The sequence below is a fragment of the Hesperophylax consimilis genome, chromosome 21 (assembly GCF_061612785.1).
Source record: "Hesperophylax consimilis isolate HC1 chromosome 21, BYU_Hcon_1.0, whole genome shotgun sequence".
NCBI classification, from domain to species: Eukaryota; Metazoa; Arthropoda; class Insecta; order Trichoptera; family Limnephilidae; genus Hesperophylax; species Hesperophylax consimilis.
The window spans coordinates 5,741,694-5,759,262 of NC_142856.1; the positions used below are offsets into that span (position 1 = coordinate 5,741,694).

At 32.6% G+C, this 17,569-nt stretch overlaps 2 protein-coding genes across 3 annotated transcripts in view; one reads left to right on the forward strand and one right to left on the reverse strand.

Moving 5' to 3' along the window:
• The window catches only part of LOC149413544 (guanylate cyclase soluble subunit beta-1-like), a 112,063-nt gene extending 94,857 nt beyond the window's left edge, over window positions 1-17,206 (forward strand). The window contains exon 14 of the mRNA XM_089644420.1: window positions 17,083-17,206. Coding sequence (XP_089500546.1) covers window positions 17,083-17,206 — 124 coding nt within the window. The remainder of the gene's footprint in view (window positions 1-17,082) is intronic.
• On the reverse strand, window positions 410-11,025 carry LOC149413545 (uncharacterized). Of its 2 annotated transcripts, none has more exons than XM_089644738.1 (3): window positions 10,896-11,025; window positions 3,386-3,625; window positions 410-1,083 (listed from the first exon to the last, which is right to left on the reverse strand). In XM_089644738.1, the coding sequence occupies exons 1-3, from the start codon at window positions 11,023-11,025 to the stop codon at window positions 410-412; spliced, it is 1,044 nt and encodes a 347-aa protein (XP_089500864.1). The 2 variants fall into 2 exon arrangements, with proteins under 2 accessions (XP_089500864.1, XP_089500865.1); XM_089644739.1 differs by having other exon boundaries at window positions 3,386-3,597; window positions 10,874-11,025.
• Window positions 17,207-17,569: the final 363 nt, after the last annotated feature.

Genomic DNA, 17,569 nt, shown 5'->3' on the forward strand with positions numbered 1-17,569 from the left:
CAATTGTCATCTGCCGTTATTTAGGTTATTAAAAAGAGTCGCTTTATAAAAGAATGATGTTTTTTATTGTTAAAACACATTACAAATTTCATTTGAAAATTAAATCCGGCGTATCCGATGGACTATAGACACGTATAACTAAAAATTCAGTGAGATTCAAATCAGGTAAGTTTTTAGATTCTCACGGCCAAAAGCATTTTTGTTGTTTGTTTTTGGGGTGTTATGCCGTGTTGCGCTAACTCCTTCTTTAGCCGACGTTGCAGTGTCCATCATCCCTAATGATGGACACTGCAACGCTGTCCGAAACGTCGGCTAAAGAAGGAGTTAGCGCAACAAGGCATAGCACCCCAAAAACAAACAACAAAAAAAGATTCAAATCAATTCTAATACCTATGTAACATAAACTAAATCAGTCATCGCAAAGATCCAAATAACGATGGAGAACATTCGGTATTGGCAATTTTCTTATACCGAAAGGAAGCTGAAAAGATTTCCACAACTGATCTCTTACAACACATCTGCATAGATGTTTTAGTTCTGTAGGTCTGAGGCCACATCTCGAAGAAGGAACAAGATGATCTTCCATTATAAACGGATATCTTTCCAGCATAGTCCTTCTCTGATAGTTATAATCTACTGGATAAGCAAAATCTCTGTATTCTTTCATATCAACGGTAAGTTTAACCGTTGGTATTGCTCTTAAAATAACCCTCAAACAAGATACTAATTCATACGGATATTTCCTGTTAGATTCCTTCAATCTATCCAAGATTGTTTCAACTGGATTTGTAGCATTATTTTCCGACAGATTTTCGCAGTTTAGCCGAGCTCCAAACCTTAATAGGATCATCAGCATCTCACTAGCGCCAATTTGTACCACTACTCGGACTGGCGGCGCTTTTCCGCAACTTTCCAGTGGGACGTCGATAAACCTACTGACTTTACCGCCATCTGTGTATTCTAGGCCGGCATTAGTGGCGTGATCCAAGAAATAAACCAATGCATGGATATTTTCTTCTTTATCTTTGAAATCGGACTTCCAGCCTGCGATAAAGTGTGGCGCTGTTGTCCCAAATATTGCACCTGAGAAAGAAAAATAAGCAATGTTAAGTTAATATTTTTATTAGATAATTTACTAACTAGTATCTGTAACTGCAAAATTTACTAATTACTTTTTTTTACAGTAATACAATCAATAATAATAAAATCAAAATAGGCTAAGGGGGTATTTCACCATCCCCTCGATAAACTGTCAAAAAAATTTCATTTTAATTATTGACTTAAATACAAAAAGTCGTTATGTTCATACTTTCCAACAAAAAATATAGCATCTTCCTGTTTCTAGTTTGAAATCGAACAACGAAACGCATAAGAAGGAAAAGCCACAACGTATTTGTGTGAATGAATGTAATGGCTACAAATAACATCATTCATGGCTAAATGGAACGGAACGCATTAGAAAGAGATAGCCATTCAAAAAAATATGTGTACGGGTGAAACAGCTATTTTATTATGAACTCTCCTCGTGTCTATATGCGTTCCTCGCGACTACAGTTGCGAGCCCACACACGGGCGAGCATGTCCGCAGCAAACACGTTGTCACAGGCGAGCGACGAGCATTTTTATACAGATGTCCCTGAAGACTGGTCGCCAGTGTTGCCAACTCAACTACTTCAAAATATGCTAGAGTGATGGGAAAAATATGCCAGAAATATGCTAAATTCCTTTAAAAAATGCCAAAAAAAAGCCAACATAAATTTAACTCAGAAATAAAATCAGTGAAATAAAATATCAATATCTTAATCTTCATCTTCATCTTCTTCTTCTTCATTAACAGCAGCTGATGTGGAAGGCTGAGAGACGGAGTCGTAACTTTCTTTGGTCCCAATGCAGCGTAGTACTTCGTCAGGAACAGTGTAAGAATAACAGCACTTTCCTGCTCTCTTTAGGCCAAATCTCTCGTACAAAATGGCATTCAGGGTTCTCACCGCCAAACGATTTCGGAGTTTTGTTTTGACCAGACTCATTTGGCTAAATACACGTTCAATGTCCGCATTTGAATGCGGCAATGTTAAAATAGACATTGCAAACTGACATAAATCACCGAAGGGGTTATTATTAGCTGCATATTTATATTGCATGATTTCATGCCAAAACTCTACAGTGGAAGTCAAGGATTCCCATTTAATGTGAACTATGTTTCTCCATTGAGACACCAGTTTTTCAATCGATATCATTTTTTTTAGTTAAAAAATTGGTTTTTATTATTTTCATGTTTCTGTAAAAATAAGCCAAATAAATATGCTATATGCTTAAAGCATAATAGTTATGCTAAACATGGAGTAATTATGCCAAATTTAGCATATAATATGCTACACTAACTTGGCAACACTGCTGCTCGCCCGTCAGTGGGCCGAGCTTAACGCAATAAATCACAAGTTTGTCCACTGGACCTGATTCAGTGATATCACGCGCGTTGTCTCAGTAACATATCTTCCCTTACAAGTAATCTAGGGTTATAATAAATAAATACTCGCAATGGATAGATAACTCGGCTAAATTATCCCATCATAATTATGTTATGTAGTCACTGTTCATAGGATTGTAATACAACATTTTAAAATAAAATATCGCAATCGCAGGTCTCACCCAGCAATCTGGCAACGGTTTTTTTATCTCGAGAGTTCCAGTTGGAAGCCAGTTTGCTGCATGGTAGTTGTACCTACTTGTCCATGAGGTATACTTGCCTGTAGTTATTCTCGGAGGTGGATGGTAGCAAAATATAGTTTCAAACATATGTTACTTAAGAAAAGTTTTTAAAGTTGTTCTCACGGTAATATTAACATGAATCATCCAGCCCTCTAGCGACGATATTGTTTGGTAGTGGTATATTTTACTGGTTGGTAGTGGTATTTTTCCATAACGTAGACTTGGCAGTAGTTGTCCTTGGAGGTTACACGATAGAAAAATAAAGTTTAAAATAAAAATGTTACCTAAGAACAGCCTTTCAAATGTGTTGGCAGTAATGGATCTCATCCCGCAGTCTAGCGACGGTATAATTGTCTCGAAGGTTCCAGCCAAATACCAGTTTACCGTTTGGTAGTTGCACTTGTCCATGAGGTATAGACTAGGCCGTAGTTGTTTTTGGAGGCCACACGATAGCAAAATAAATTTTCAAATACGAATGTTACCTATGAAAAAAGCTTTTCAAATGTGTTCTGGAAGTAATAGATCTCATCCAGCAGTATAGCGACGGTATAATTGTCCCGAAGGTTCCAGACAAAGACCAGTTTGCCGTTTGGTAGTTGTACTTGTCCAACTTGGCCGTAGTTGTCCTCAGAGGTCGCGTAATAGCAAATATATTTTTAAATAAAATAAAAATTACCCAAGAAAATCCTTTCAAACGTATTTTCGCAATAATAGATCTCATCCAGCAGTCTGGCGACGGTGAAGTTGTCCTGCAGGCTCCAGTCAAAGGCCAGCTTGGCGGCGATGTAGAGCACGTTGTGATACTTGCCCATGAGGCAGACCTGGCCGTTGTTGTTCTTGGAGGCTTCGTGGTAGCGCAGGGCGGCCAGCACGAAGTGGCGGCACGAGGTTTCGTAGTCTATGCCCTCTGTTTCACCTGAAAGAAGTATTTGCTAATGAAAATATTAGTTGATATCAATTTGTCGTTTTTAAACTCCCTTATACCACCCCTACACTGCTTACACGGCGTGGAGCTCTATACAAATCTTCAGTTTTAGTCCGGGATAGATGAAATTTGCATACTTGACCTTTGAAACAAGAGGAAGGTTGATTTCTACATGAGATTTAAAAGAACCACCCTCTCTTGCACCCCTCAAAGCAGATATGTGATACCGCTTGTTGAAATTTCGCATACCTTATGTTAAAAATTCGAGGAAAATGACTATCTGTAATAATTGTGAGTTGCGGCCGACGAATTACTCAGATTTAGACTTCGAGATAATAATGACACGAAGGTACTATAAACGTTCGTTTATTCTGCAAGGTTATTGTTTCATTGATATCCAAGACAAGAGAGACACAATGGACAACGTACGTCCTATTTATACTGCCATTCATGCTGTCTCCGTCAGGCATGCCGTCTCTTCCATATCCGGAAACACACGATCACCACACTATCTAAATCTGATTTTGTGAAAAGCCGAGGAGTAGTATTTTTATAAAAAAATATTTTTTTTCTGTATTCAAAGACAGATAATAGATTCAAAGATATATAACCTACTTATACCGTAAATAAATATATATTATTTTTTAATTTATTTATTTATTTGGTACAATATTTCTTACATTTTAAGTTTTCCAGTAATGTAGGCCTCACTGGGTGGCTTGCCCGTGCTGAGGCCTTCATTTTATAATATGAAAATATAATCTACATAATACATTTAAAGAGAAAATAATACATTTAAAATTAAAAATACATAATACATAATAATATATTTAAAATTAAAAAATAATACATTGAAAATAATCTTGTGTGTTTGTGAGTGATGTGTGTTTATATTGGTTTTGTGTGTTACGTGTAGGTTTTATTTTTATTTTATGCTGTGACATTTTGGTAATATTGTCTTTTTTGTTCTTTAATCCATTTTGTAATTTTGTGTGTGAATTTAATTTTATTTTCCTCAATTTTAATTTCAAGTTTTAGACTGTTGAAAGCTTTTATAGCATGGTATTGGTAGTGTCTTTGTCCAAAGATTGAATTTACTGTCTGAGTTTTTATGTTTTCTTTGTACGCTTGTCTAACTGGTCTGTTAGTGTTATTTTGTGTATGTTGAAATTTATTTATTTTTGTCAAAAATGTAGTTTAGTAGTGTTTTAACTTATAATTGGCGTATATCTAGTACGTCACAGCTGTTGAATATTTGGTCTGTATTAGTCAGTCTATGTTTTTTTAGTATTACCTTTAAGATTGTTTTCTGTGCGGTTTTTATGTAATTGATAGCCGAGTTTGTTGCTCCTCCCAATTTACTCTTGTCCATGCATATTTACGGTTACCATTTATACCAGTGAGCTAACACACGTTTTAAATCATAAACAAAACGTTAAACGTGCTGTTAAAATAAGTTAAGGATATTTCAGTTTTTTTATATGCTTGTCTAAAGTGCGTATAAACAGGATAGCTTCGTTCCTAACCCATAATTCTTGTTTCGGCTCGTGCTTCATGTCCTGTTTATACGCAGCATAAGAAACTTTTTTTTTAATATATATATATGAATGTATTTATGTATGCATCTGTGTATGTCTATGTATGTATGTATATGTATATATATCTGGCATCCATATATGTGTATGTATGTATGTTTGCATGTATAAAAAACATATATTTTGTTTTATATTTTCCTTGAATATGTTTTTTTTTTTTCTTCTATATTATGTTTTATTTTTTCTTACTACAACATATGGTTTTATTGTAATTTATAGCATTATGACTACCACAACACGAGCATAAGCATAGTGTGGAAGTTATTAAGTATACAAAAATTGTAATTCATAAAATTCACTGAATAAAAAAAAAAAATAATAATAAAAAAAAACTCATTTGTGTGTCAAACTAAAAACACGCGGACGGTGAGGACGGACGTAATGAAATTATTAAGTAATTTTATTGCACATAAATATGAAATCACGCCACATATCTGTAGGGGTATGCAGAGAGAATAGACCATCAATCAACTCTGTCTTGTCACAAACTTCTTGCTAGATCCGAATTTATAGTATATCGTCTCATATAATATTGTATTATGTTTTTCTTAATTTTGACATGACCAAACTCAACTATTTGATTCACTTGATCGTGTCATGTCTTCCTCTATCACTATTAAGGTTAAACGCAACGCTCGTTGTATTCTACGTGTTCAGAGATGGCGTTAATTAATTAATTTTGTTTAAATACGCTTTTGCAAGGTATTGCTTTACAATATTAAGACAAATCATTTGTTTGCGCCCGTATATACGCAATATGAATATGAATCAATAGTTTTGTTCGTTTAAAGACTTAATTCTTTCGAGAAAGGCACACAAATACAATATTTTACCGATGATTCAATCCAATATTGTATTTGTATGCCTTTCTCGATAGAATTGAGTTTTTATATGGACAAATCTATTTATTCATATTTATATTGCGTATATGAGGGCGCAAACAAATAATTTGCCTTAATACTGTAAAGCAATACCTTGCAAAAGCGTATTTAAACAAAATTAATTAATTAACGTCATCTGTGAACACGTAGAATACAACGAGCGTTGCGTTTAACCTTAAATAATAGCTATTAAATACGTTAGGTTGAATATCAATAGATTTACATGTTATTTGTTAAACAGTACAATGCTTTACAAAAATGTTACGATGTAGACATCTTTATGTAAACAGTCTCGCTAGATAGATAATTATATTTTTTCTTTTTATTTCTGTTATTCCACTTTAATATTTATCATCTCCATCTGCTAACAACTAAGCCTTGACTTGTATAGGCGTTCTGTGTACATGTTTCTTTGTTTGTACTCAACGCGTTCCTTCACATTTCATCCGATTTTAATGAAAATTTCAAATTTAGTTCTTATTAATGCCAGGATTGTTTAAAGAGTTGTGTGAATGGTAAAACTCGGGGACGCTCCAGAAAGAATTAACGCATTATCTCTGCTCTGGTATGAGATACGGAGTCGAATTAAAGTGGACGTAGTGTTTTTCTAACAGTAGTAATGTGGATATCATAATACTTTTTTTTTTATATATATTTACTCCACACAGGAGGCCCTGAAGGAAATAATTTCCCTTTGGGGATGCTGTGTGGAGGGTCTTTTTGTGGAGAGGAAGAAGTGAACATGGGTCTTGAAGAGTCCCATGTTGTAGGAGGGAGGAAACACAGAGGCCGGCAATTCGTTCCACAGCCGAGCTGTTGAACTTAAGAACGAATCGTAGAAGCGACCCGTTCTCATGTGACAAGTGTCAACTGTGTACAAATGTTTGGCGTGTATCCCGACTACGCACCGGCGCCGAAGGGATCAATGACGCTAGTTCCTCAGAGCATCTTCCATTGTAATACCGATAGAACAAGGACAGCATACCTACCTGACGCCTGTGCTCTAAAGATTGCAGTCCGTTTGTTAAGATTGGGGAATCTATCAAACGGACCGCCCGTTTTTGCACAGAGTCTAGGGTTTTTTTCAGGTATTTAGGGGCTCCGGACCAGAGATGGCTGCCAAATTCGACAGTAGGGCGCACTTGCGATTTGTACAGGGTCAGCAGTTGTGTATTATTAAAGTATCTGCGGGCCCTGTACAGTACGCCCAGCTTCTGAGAGGCCAACTTTACTCTGGCTTCGATGGAGCCCCCGTACCTGAGCTGGTCACTTATAGTTACACCAAGCATATCAATGGAAGGCCTGTTCGGAAGATTGCTTCCGTTGAAGGAGACTAGATTATCATTTGGATCCCTTTTAGACGTAATCAGACAGGATTGGGTCTTTGAAACATTAAATTCGACGAGATTATTTTTACCCCAGGAGGAAATACTCTCGAGATAACCGTCCATTCTCTGCTTCAAACCCCTCCGAGCCGTTGGAGTTTGTGTGCCCTTTGGGGGCTTGTCAAACAAAAAAATACTATATGAAATGAATGGTAGAAAAGATCGGGGGTGCCCGAGGAAGACATGAAGCAAATAACTATCTCCTGTAAAGTGAAACGTAAGTGATGAACGCAGAAAGATGTGTATGGAGAATGTATGACTTGGAAGTGAATGGTTGAAGTGGTCGAAGACGCTCAAGGAACAAATGGCATGATCAAGTGAAACAAATACTTTAGGGCGAAGCTTAATGCTAAATAACTATTTTGATTAATCTTTATTACGAATTGGTGTACATTATGAATACCAAAAATGTGCTGTAAATAGATTGAAGGTTTTGATATCGTTTTGCTTGAGTAGAATACAAATAAAAAATAAATAAAAATTACGCAATAAAAAATATAAATGTAAACTACTAAAAAAAAATTGCTTTCAATAGAAATGTATGAACGCTTAAACGAAACAATTTTTCACTTGATTACTTTTTTGCTTTCTTATAAAATTTTTTACAAAATAAATAAAAATTAGTTTTGTGGTTGAAATAGAACGTTTATAGACTCCGTTTGTCAAGTGAATTTAATACCTATTACCTAGAATATAAGATATACTAAGAATATACACATTTTTGGCTTGTAGCTTCCTCTTAATTATAATGCACCCAGTTGTCACGAACTTTAGAATTCACAACCTCAAAACTTTAACTCAAACCATTTATAATTCCCTGAGTAACGCCGGGTACACGTCAATTATTGTATGATAAATTATTAACCTCTGTAAATATATAAAACAATAGAAAAATTAAAACTTTAACAAATATTTTAGCAATGAGTAATCTACACCTTGTAGATATGCGGACTTGAGAAAAAGTTCAATAAAATAACTTCAAAATCGGCTAAAAATTATAATATTTTCAATGAACTCAAGGGGCCAACCAGTAAAATCACTTGAACTAAAACCACACGAATGCCATAGAAATAATGTTCAATGTCATGCCCAATTATAGAAAAATCACAAAGCATAAAATATCTCGGAGCAGTAATTGATAAAAATTTTAAATGGGACCTAAATATCAAAAGTATCACGGAAAACTTACAAAACTTATATATTTATTAAAAATTTAAGAAATGTGGTAAATAAAAAAGACATGAACAAAATTTATTACGCTTTATGTCATTCTTGTATCGAATATGGAATTAGAGGATGCGGATCTATTGTATATAAGTATATGCATAACCTGAACACAATTCAAAAGGGAATCATAAAGACCGTCCTGAAAGTGCCCATAAGAACGACTTCGATTGAAATTTTCAATAGTTTTGATGTACCAAATGTAAAACAAATATATGCTATTGAAGCTATTCAATATAATATACTATTGAAACTATTTAAAAATACTGAATCCTCTACAATACCGCATATTCATCACACAAGGTCAAATCACAATGACATAAAAAATATTCCAGGTCAGAAAACCACATTCGGACAAAGAAATTCAGAAAAGAAAAGAAAAAGAAAGTCAGATTCCTTTTATAGTAATTAAGGTAAATCAGAAGGTTTTATTTAAAAATATTTCATATAATCCTTGTCCAGCGATTCCGAATATTTACCGGTAATTATTCGGAATCGCTGGACAAGGGTTATATGAAATATTTATATATAAAACCTTCTGATTTACATTAATTTACTATAAAAGGAATCTGACTGCATTTGGGATATTTTTAATTTTAGCATTTTAATTTTTAATTACGTAAATCGAAAATTCACTCTCGTTGTATGGGATGACAGCTGGAATGGTTTCTGTTGATAAAATTCTCTTTTGTTTGTATTCCTGATACGAGTGGCTATATTTTTTACCATGTGCAAATACTAGGTAGGTACTATTTTAGCCAAACTCGAAAAATAAAATAAAGATATTTAGGTATGTTTTATAAAATAGAAAAATTAAAAAAGGTGATGTTATTATAGGTTAGGTTGGATAATTTTAGGTTAGGTTGGTTTATTATTAGGATTTAGGTTAGGATAGATTGGATATTATAGGTAAGGTTGGATTATTATAGGTTAGGTATGATTATTATTAGGATATAGGTTAGGTTGGATTATTATAGGTTAGGTTAGTATATTGTAGGTTAGGTTCGATTATTATAGGTTAGGTTGGATTATTATTAGGATATAGGTTAGGTAAGGTTAGGTTGGATTAGGTAGAATGAAATCACAAACCAGTCTATACAAACCTAGCGTAGCCCACAAACTACTTGAAAACTGGGATATAACTCTAAAGGGGACGCGAGCAGGCGTTATTAAAGGTTCCCCAACATTTATAGGTTAAGTTAGGTTGGATTATTATAGGTTAGGTTAGGTTGGATTATTATAGGTTAGGTTAGGTTAGGTTGGATTATTATAGGTTAGGTTAGGTAAGGTTGGATTATTTTAGGTTAGGTTAGGTTGGATTATTATAGGTTAGGTTGGATTATTATTAGGACATAGGTTAGGTTAGTTTAGGTTGGATTATTATAGGTGAGGTTAGGTTGGATTATTATAGGTTAGGTTTGGTTGGATTATTATAGGTTAGGTTAGGTTGGATTATTATAGGTTAGGTTAGGTTGGATTATTATAGGTTAGGTCGGTTTATTATTAGGATTAAGGTTAGGTTAGGTTGGATAATTGTAGGTTAGATTCGATTATTATAGGTTAGGTTCGATTATTATTAGGATATAGGTTAGGTTAGGTAAGGTTGGATTATTATAGGTTAGGTTAGGTTGGATTATTTTGGGTTAGGTTAGGATATAGGTTAGTTTAGTTTAGGTTTGATTATTATAGGTTAGGTTACTATAGTTTAGGTTAAATAAAACAATAATTATAATAATACCTAAATATAAATAATTTAAGTTTTTTAAGTACATAACATAAAAATATTTTATTTTTCGAGTTTGGCCAAAACAGTACCTAACTAGAATTTGCATTCTGAAATGATTCAAATTCTAGCTACTCGTATCAGGAATACAAACAAAAGAAAATTTTATCAACAGAAACCATTCCAGCTGTCATTCCATACAACGAAAGTGAATTTTCGATTTACGTAATTAAAAATTAAAATGCTAAAATTAAAAATATCCCAAATGCAGTCAGATTCCTTTTATAGTAAATTAAGGTAAATCAGAAGGTTTTATATATAAATATTTCATATAACCCTTGTCCAGCGATTCCGAATATTTACCAAAAACTCTAGTGAGGAGGACTTAAATATTCACTATCATATTTTAAATAAAATGTTTAAAAATAAATTAATTAAAATATGTGTTTTTACCTTTAGCACACCCGGCTATGAGCGTGCTAAAATATTGCACCAATTCCCGCCTTTTGGTTCGAGAAAACAGACTGTCTCTGTCTAACTTTTTGAAAACATCCTCGAAATAACAATCCATGAAGACCTCCATTTTCTCAAAATATTTATTTTGTCCTATGTTAACTTTTAACTGTTCGCAATTTTCACTTTTACAAGAGAGCCACTTTCTATTTTTTGCTTTGTCGATGTTTTTTTTTCAAACTATTTCATTTTATTTATTTATTACACGACAAACATTTTAATTTTTGATTTTTGAGTTTGGGAAGATAATTCGAATTTGTTATTATTTTTTGACAGTCGATGCTAATTGTTGATTATCAGTTGTTTTTAAATTAATTTTTCAATGACGCCATTTTCAAAATATTATTTCGATTGAGCACCGAATGCAAACTGAACTATAAAATCAAACCACGAAGAAAGTAGGAAACGTTTTTTAAATTAAAATAAATTCAATCCCCTTTGTAAGTGTAGGTAAATTATAATCCAAATAGAATAAGGGTTGTCTCAAAGAAATACTTATTTTTTAATCCATCTATATGATATTATTTTAATGACAAACTGATAGTTAAAAGACAAGGTTTTTATGTATAGCATAAAGGATAATATATTATTTTTATTCAGAAATAATGATATTTAAAATAAAGTTGGTTGTTACCTAGTGAAAAATTATTGAATGAAAAGTGCCAATTCATATTGAATAATTTGTCGGGTTTTGAATAAGCTGGCGAAGCTCCATTAGTAGAGCGCCTGACCGGCAATCGAAGGTTGCGGGTTTAATTCCAGTCGGCAGCATGTATTTTTTCTCTGAAGATTTTTTCGTATAAATAGGTGTTTCGAGGTAATAATTATTGCTTAAAAATAACATCTATTTGAATTCATATTTTTTTCTTGATTGAATGAATAAATTAATCAATGAAAAAAGGATAAAAATGGACGCCCGGTCATATATGACCCTCAAACGCTGGAGTGGTTAAATCTAGTCAAAAATTGGTATTTTTAGATCCAATTTATAAAACAACGGTCGTTACGAGGTAATCATCAGTTTATTATTAAGAGGAAGCTATAAGCCAAAAATTTGTATATTCTTGGTACACCTTATATTGTAGGTAATAGGCATTAAAATTGCTTGACAAACGGAGACTAGAAACGTTCGATTTCTAGCACAAAACTGCTTTATATTTATTTTGTAAATAATTTTATCAGAAAGCAAAAAAGTTAATCAAGAGAAACTGTCACAGATAATCTTAGCTATAATATTGAATTTTTAAAAAGTTGTTTCCTTTATGCGTCCATACATTTCTAATGAAAAAAAAATTTTAGTAGTTTTCATTTAAATTTTTATTGAGTAATTTATTTTTTTATTTGTATTCTACTCAAGCGAAACGATAGGAAAACCTTCAATATATCTACAACATATTTTTTGGTTTTCATAATGTATACCAATTCGTTATTAAGATTAATCAAAATAGTGATTTGGCATTAAGCTTCGCCTTAAACGTTTAGAAGTGTATGACCGGCTCCAAAAGTTTTTTAACTAATCATTTAGTAGCCAAAAAAAAAAGTTATTTATTGAAAATATTTGTTTCTTGGTGATATAGATTCTCAGTTTTCCACTTGTAATACTGGTTTTCGGACACCGTGTATAAGTGAAATTAGTTAATGATTTTTGTGAAAGAAATAAAGAAAGAAATTATTAAAGATCATTTGAAATAGAACTGGCAAGCTTCAATTAGTTCCAATACAAAAAAATCCATACAATATATTCAAATTCATCCTGCGTTTGTTAGTGCTCGCTAAACTCGTTAAGTAAATTGCTGGAAAAGTTGTTATTATATATATTATTATAATACTGCAAGTAGAACACATCCTAGCCTTGTCAGCAGACGATCATTTTTTTGATAAGACTTTTTATAAGTCTAGAAAAAATAAAGTATCAGGCCTAAAAAAACTGTCTTGTGCAAAATATCCTATTTAAAAACCCATTTTCCGTTTTGTTTTTGTTGTATAATGTGGCAAATTCAATTTTTTATTCGATTTTTGGGGGAAATTTTCATATATATACAAGAACTTCGTTTATTTTTGTTTATTATTATATTTTTGTTGTTTATTTTTATGGACGTAATTGGGGAGATATACATCTGGCGTTCGGGTTTCTCTGATTGGTTCTCAAGTCTTGCCAAGTATTCTATAACCCATCCCAATAGGCCGCGCCCCTTCCGAATCCGAAGGTCATCTGGACTATGAGATCGCCTTGACGCCATATCTCTACACAGGAATGAGATACGGAGTAGAATTAAATTCGATGTAATGTAGTTTTAACAGTAACATTGTGGTTGGTATATAGTATTGGTGTGATTTTTAACAGTAACATTGTGGTTGGTATATAGTATTGGTGTGATTTTTAACAGTAACATTGTGGTTGGTATATAGTATTGGTGTGATTTTTAACAGTAACATTGTGGTTGGTATATAGTGTTGGTGTGATTTTTAACAGTAACATTGTGGTTGGTATATAGTGTTGGTGTGATTTTTAACAGTAACATTGTGGTTGGTATATAGTGTTGGTGTGATTTTTAACAGTAACATTGTGGTTGGTATATAGTGTTGGTGTGATTTTTAACAGTAACATTGTGGTTGGTATATAGTGTTGGTGTGATTTTTAACAGTAACATTGTGGTTGGTATATAGTGTTGAAGAAGTCAAGACGCCAGAGAAAGGCAAAGCAATAGCGAAGCATTGCGGGTCTACTAATATAAAATAATTAATTTTTATTTAAGACAGCATTAATTATTCAGTTAATAAATTGAATACAGTGGCCCTGCAATAAATACGGATTAAGAAGGTATGTTTTACACTCTTGGACACAGTGAAACCTTTTTATGCACCGAAAATACTACAGGCTGCTTTTAAAACTCATTGTTTTTACAATACAACTTTTTACTTTGTGTTCCTCCAAATCTTATTGTTTATTATTCTTTATTTCTTCATACTGTAAATTTATTGCTTACATTTTATTTTTTAACCTTACCATGAGTAAAGCGTTGAGACCATTTAAATACCATGAAAATTAACTGTTAAAAACTATATGTAACCATATGGCTTCAACAAACTCGAATAAAAAATTTATATGCTCATTGCTCATGCTACATACATCGTCCCATATTATTATCTCCTAACTAGTGCACGGAGGAAACTTTTCATTAAAAAATCTCTTAAAAAAATTCGTACTCCTGTTAAAAATGGGACTGAAGACCTTTAACTAATGAATTAACAGATTATCTAATCAACTATCAGTAAAACACGATATGGCGATGTCAGAACACGTGTTCATAAAATTTTTAATATTTTCGCATTTCGTCATTATATAATATCAGGATAAACGCAGCTGCATGAACACAGATATGAAATGAAAGTACCAGTAAGAGTTTATTAAGAAATGGCCTGATATCACTTTTTAACAGGATTTTAAGAAACCAGCAGTACTAATTTTTCTCCGTGTGGGGTTTTTGATGAAATACTTTCTCTTATAACTCCGGGTGCAAGTAATAAACGTAAACAACATAGTAAATTTACGGTCTCAAGGAGTATAATTTACTATAATGTAATGATTACAATAGTATTACATAATATGTTGAATGTTGTACTTTTAATGTTGAGAATTGTAATGTTAAAAATTGAGTCTTGAATTGAAACCATTAACATTACATACACAGTAATAGAATAATGATAATGGTAAATTCGAATTTATAACTTATAGAAATTGAAAAAAATATATTTGTTTTACAATCTCTTTCAAAAACAAAAAATATTCAATATATCTAAAAGGTGTTTTTTATCATTAGAGGAACAGCTAAAATTCTCTGTATTTATCTTACAAATCATGTACCGTTTTCACCCTTGTAAGATTTCTTTAATTTTATTTCAATGTTTGTCTCTTTGACTCATTGTTTTACAATCATAAACATTACATAGTAAAACGTCCGCAAGTTTACACACATTTACACTATGATTTTTTTTTGCAACAACAAATATATTTATAATGTTTATTGACATACTTAGAATTCATCTGCTTATATAATTCTCTTTGGAGTGTGAATTAATTGAAGCCTAGTGAATCCCCCTCTATTTCACAATTTTATTTTTACGGCTTCTCTCAAGCTGTTACCTGGGAGGGTATTTAAAACTTACAACCATCGTTTGAAAGTTCATCATTAAGTCCTTCCGTCCTGTAACTTAGAATTGTTTGGAATAATAATTATTTTATGCACCTACTTTTGCAATGCAATAATACGCCGATGACATAAAAGATTGAACTTTTATGCATCAATGATAAAGGCCAAAAAAAGTTTGGTGTAGATACACATTCTTAGCTATTTATTTATGACATGAATGAAGTAAACATGGTGATGGATTACTGTATATAGTTTTTTTTTTTATTTAATGTTGAGATTATTGTGCAAATTATTAGGCAGAGACAACAAAAAATTTACGACTGAGTTTAAGTATAAATTTCATTTGTTTAAAAAAAAGACACTTTTACTATTCTAATCAATTTCAGTATGACCACTAGAGTGCTAGGCATACATACGAGTACATTTACCATATTATTTAATTAATAGCATTCTTCAAAATAGTAATATTAAAATATACGAAATGCTTATTGCTGTTTAAAACTAGTTAATCCACCTAGATTTCGCCGTTCATCCCATATTTTTAGGTTCTATAAATATGGCATATTATAACATTTTTGCAAAATTGCAATGTATTACAAAAAATCACTCCAGTCGATAATTATATTACAGAAGGACGCCTTGGTCACAAGCTATGGTTGGTAAGTTTTAAATTAGGAGAGGAATATTAGATTTTGTACCGAAACAACAGGAAATGGTTGCAATGGTAAATCAAAAAGTTACTATATGATAATTCCAATAACAACAGAGACATCTATTGACAATTAGTTGCATTATTAGTGAGCAGATTCTTGATATCATAGCTTCGACCCTTTTTTACCAAAATCACTTTCATGGAGCAATTATCATAGAACTAGCAGTTAAAAACCCGCTCCGCGGGTTTTTTGCTGCTAAGCCCTGTGGGCGGCACTTGGTTGGGCTTCGCCCAGTTTAAGTGATACTAACAACCGTTACATTTAATAGGTACGTATAAGGTCATTCACAGAGAGAGGGTGAGTATATATTGTAAATAGATTATTACAATATAGTGCCCCTGAGGTGATATCTCACAAAAGCGGCGCTATACAAATTGTCCAATATATAAATAAAAATAATGTTTATATTTTATTGCGTACATATGCAATTATATACAACGGAAATAGATAAAATAATGTAATCTTATTAAACTTTATTTCAAACACAAATAACTTTGTTTACATCACTTTATTATATACAACCACTACATGTTTCATGAACGAAGTTCACCTCATCAGGAGTAAGTATACTCCGAAGTCAAAAATTAAATATAGATTACAATTGGAAAGAAGAAGTGGAAGGAGGGGGGAGGGGTTAGAGTGGGCGGGGTTTATCAAAATTAGGAATTACAATATCGTTAGACGGGAAAGACCAGTTGAGTGGGAAAATATTTAATAATAAATAAAATAATATCACTTTGTGATAAGCTTCCAGAAGAAATCTTCTAATTAAACGCTTGTTAATGGTCAAGTAATTTTGCGTATTGTTAGCTGCATATTTAAATATTCGCGCCAGTCGTTTGGTTCGTTCTTATACCGCCAGAAGACAGAGTGGTAGAACTCTGCCTGCAGACGTCCTATTCGGGATTTACCCGAAACATACGATTTGAATTCGACCCATCAGAGGACCTAGATCGTCCGGACGCTAGCGTAATAATACTACCAGATTCTTTCAATACCACAGATATTTTTTTTACAATCTTAATGTTGATTATATTATTGATACACTAGCTTGCGTGTAGCCGGTGTTGCTCGGAGATTTTTCTCTACTTTCTATAAATATAATATGCATGTAATAAATTTTCTAAACGATAGTGAAAACCCTATCAAATTCCGTTGCGTAGTTTAGAAGAACTAAACGCACAAACAGACAGACGCAGATATCCACATTGTTTTATACTATTTTGAGATGGTGAACTAATTATTTTTTGTTTTACATTTCAGTTACCTCTGCAGAGATGATAATTACGACCCACAGTTTGAGCTGACCCACCGCGGCCCAGTGGTGATGAAGGGCAAGTCGGAGCCAATGAACACTTGGTTCTTAAAAAGGGCTAAACAACCATAAATAAATAACTCATTTAATGACAATTCAATATAATATTTTTATGATTCCATGACAAAACGGTTCAGTGACAAAACAGAACACTTTAAAAAATGTAAAATCAATCCAAACATAATTTTACTTTATACCTAATTTTCAAACGTTCATGGTGAAAATTTTTTATAAAATGACTTGCGTTTTAATCTATAAAAAAGGTCGGTTATGTTTTAGAAAACACGAATATTTTTTTGAAATAACGCTTTACTATTAATACTTCTATTTACGTTCTAATAATTTAATATCTTATCAGATTGAACTAAGAATCTATTTAAGGTTATAAGAAGAAAAAAACTAGCCTTAAATCTTACAATTCAAAGAATTGACAAT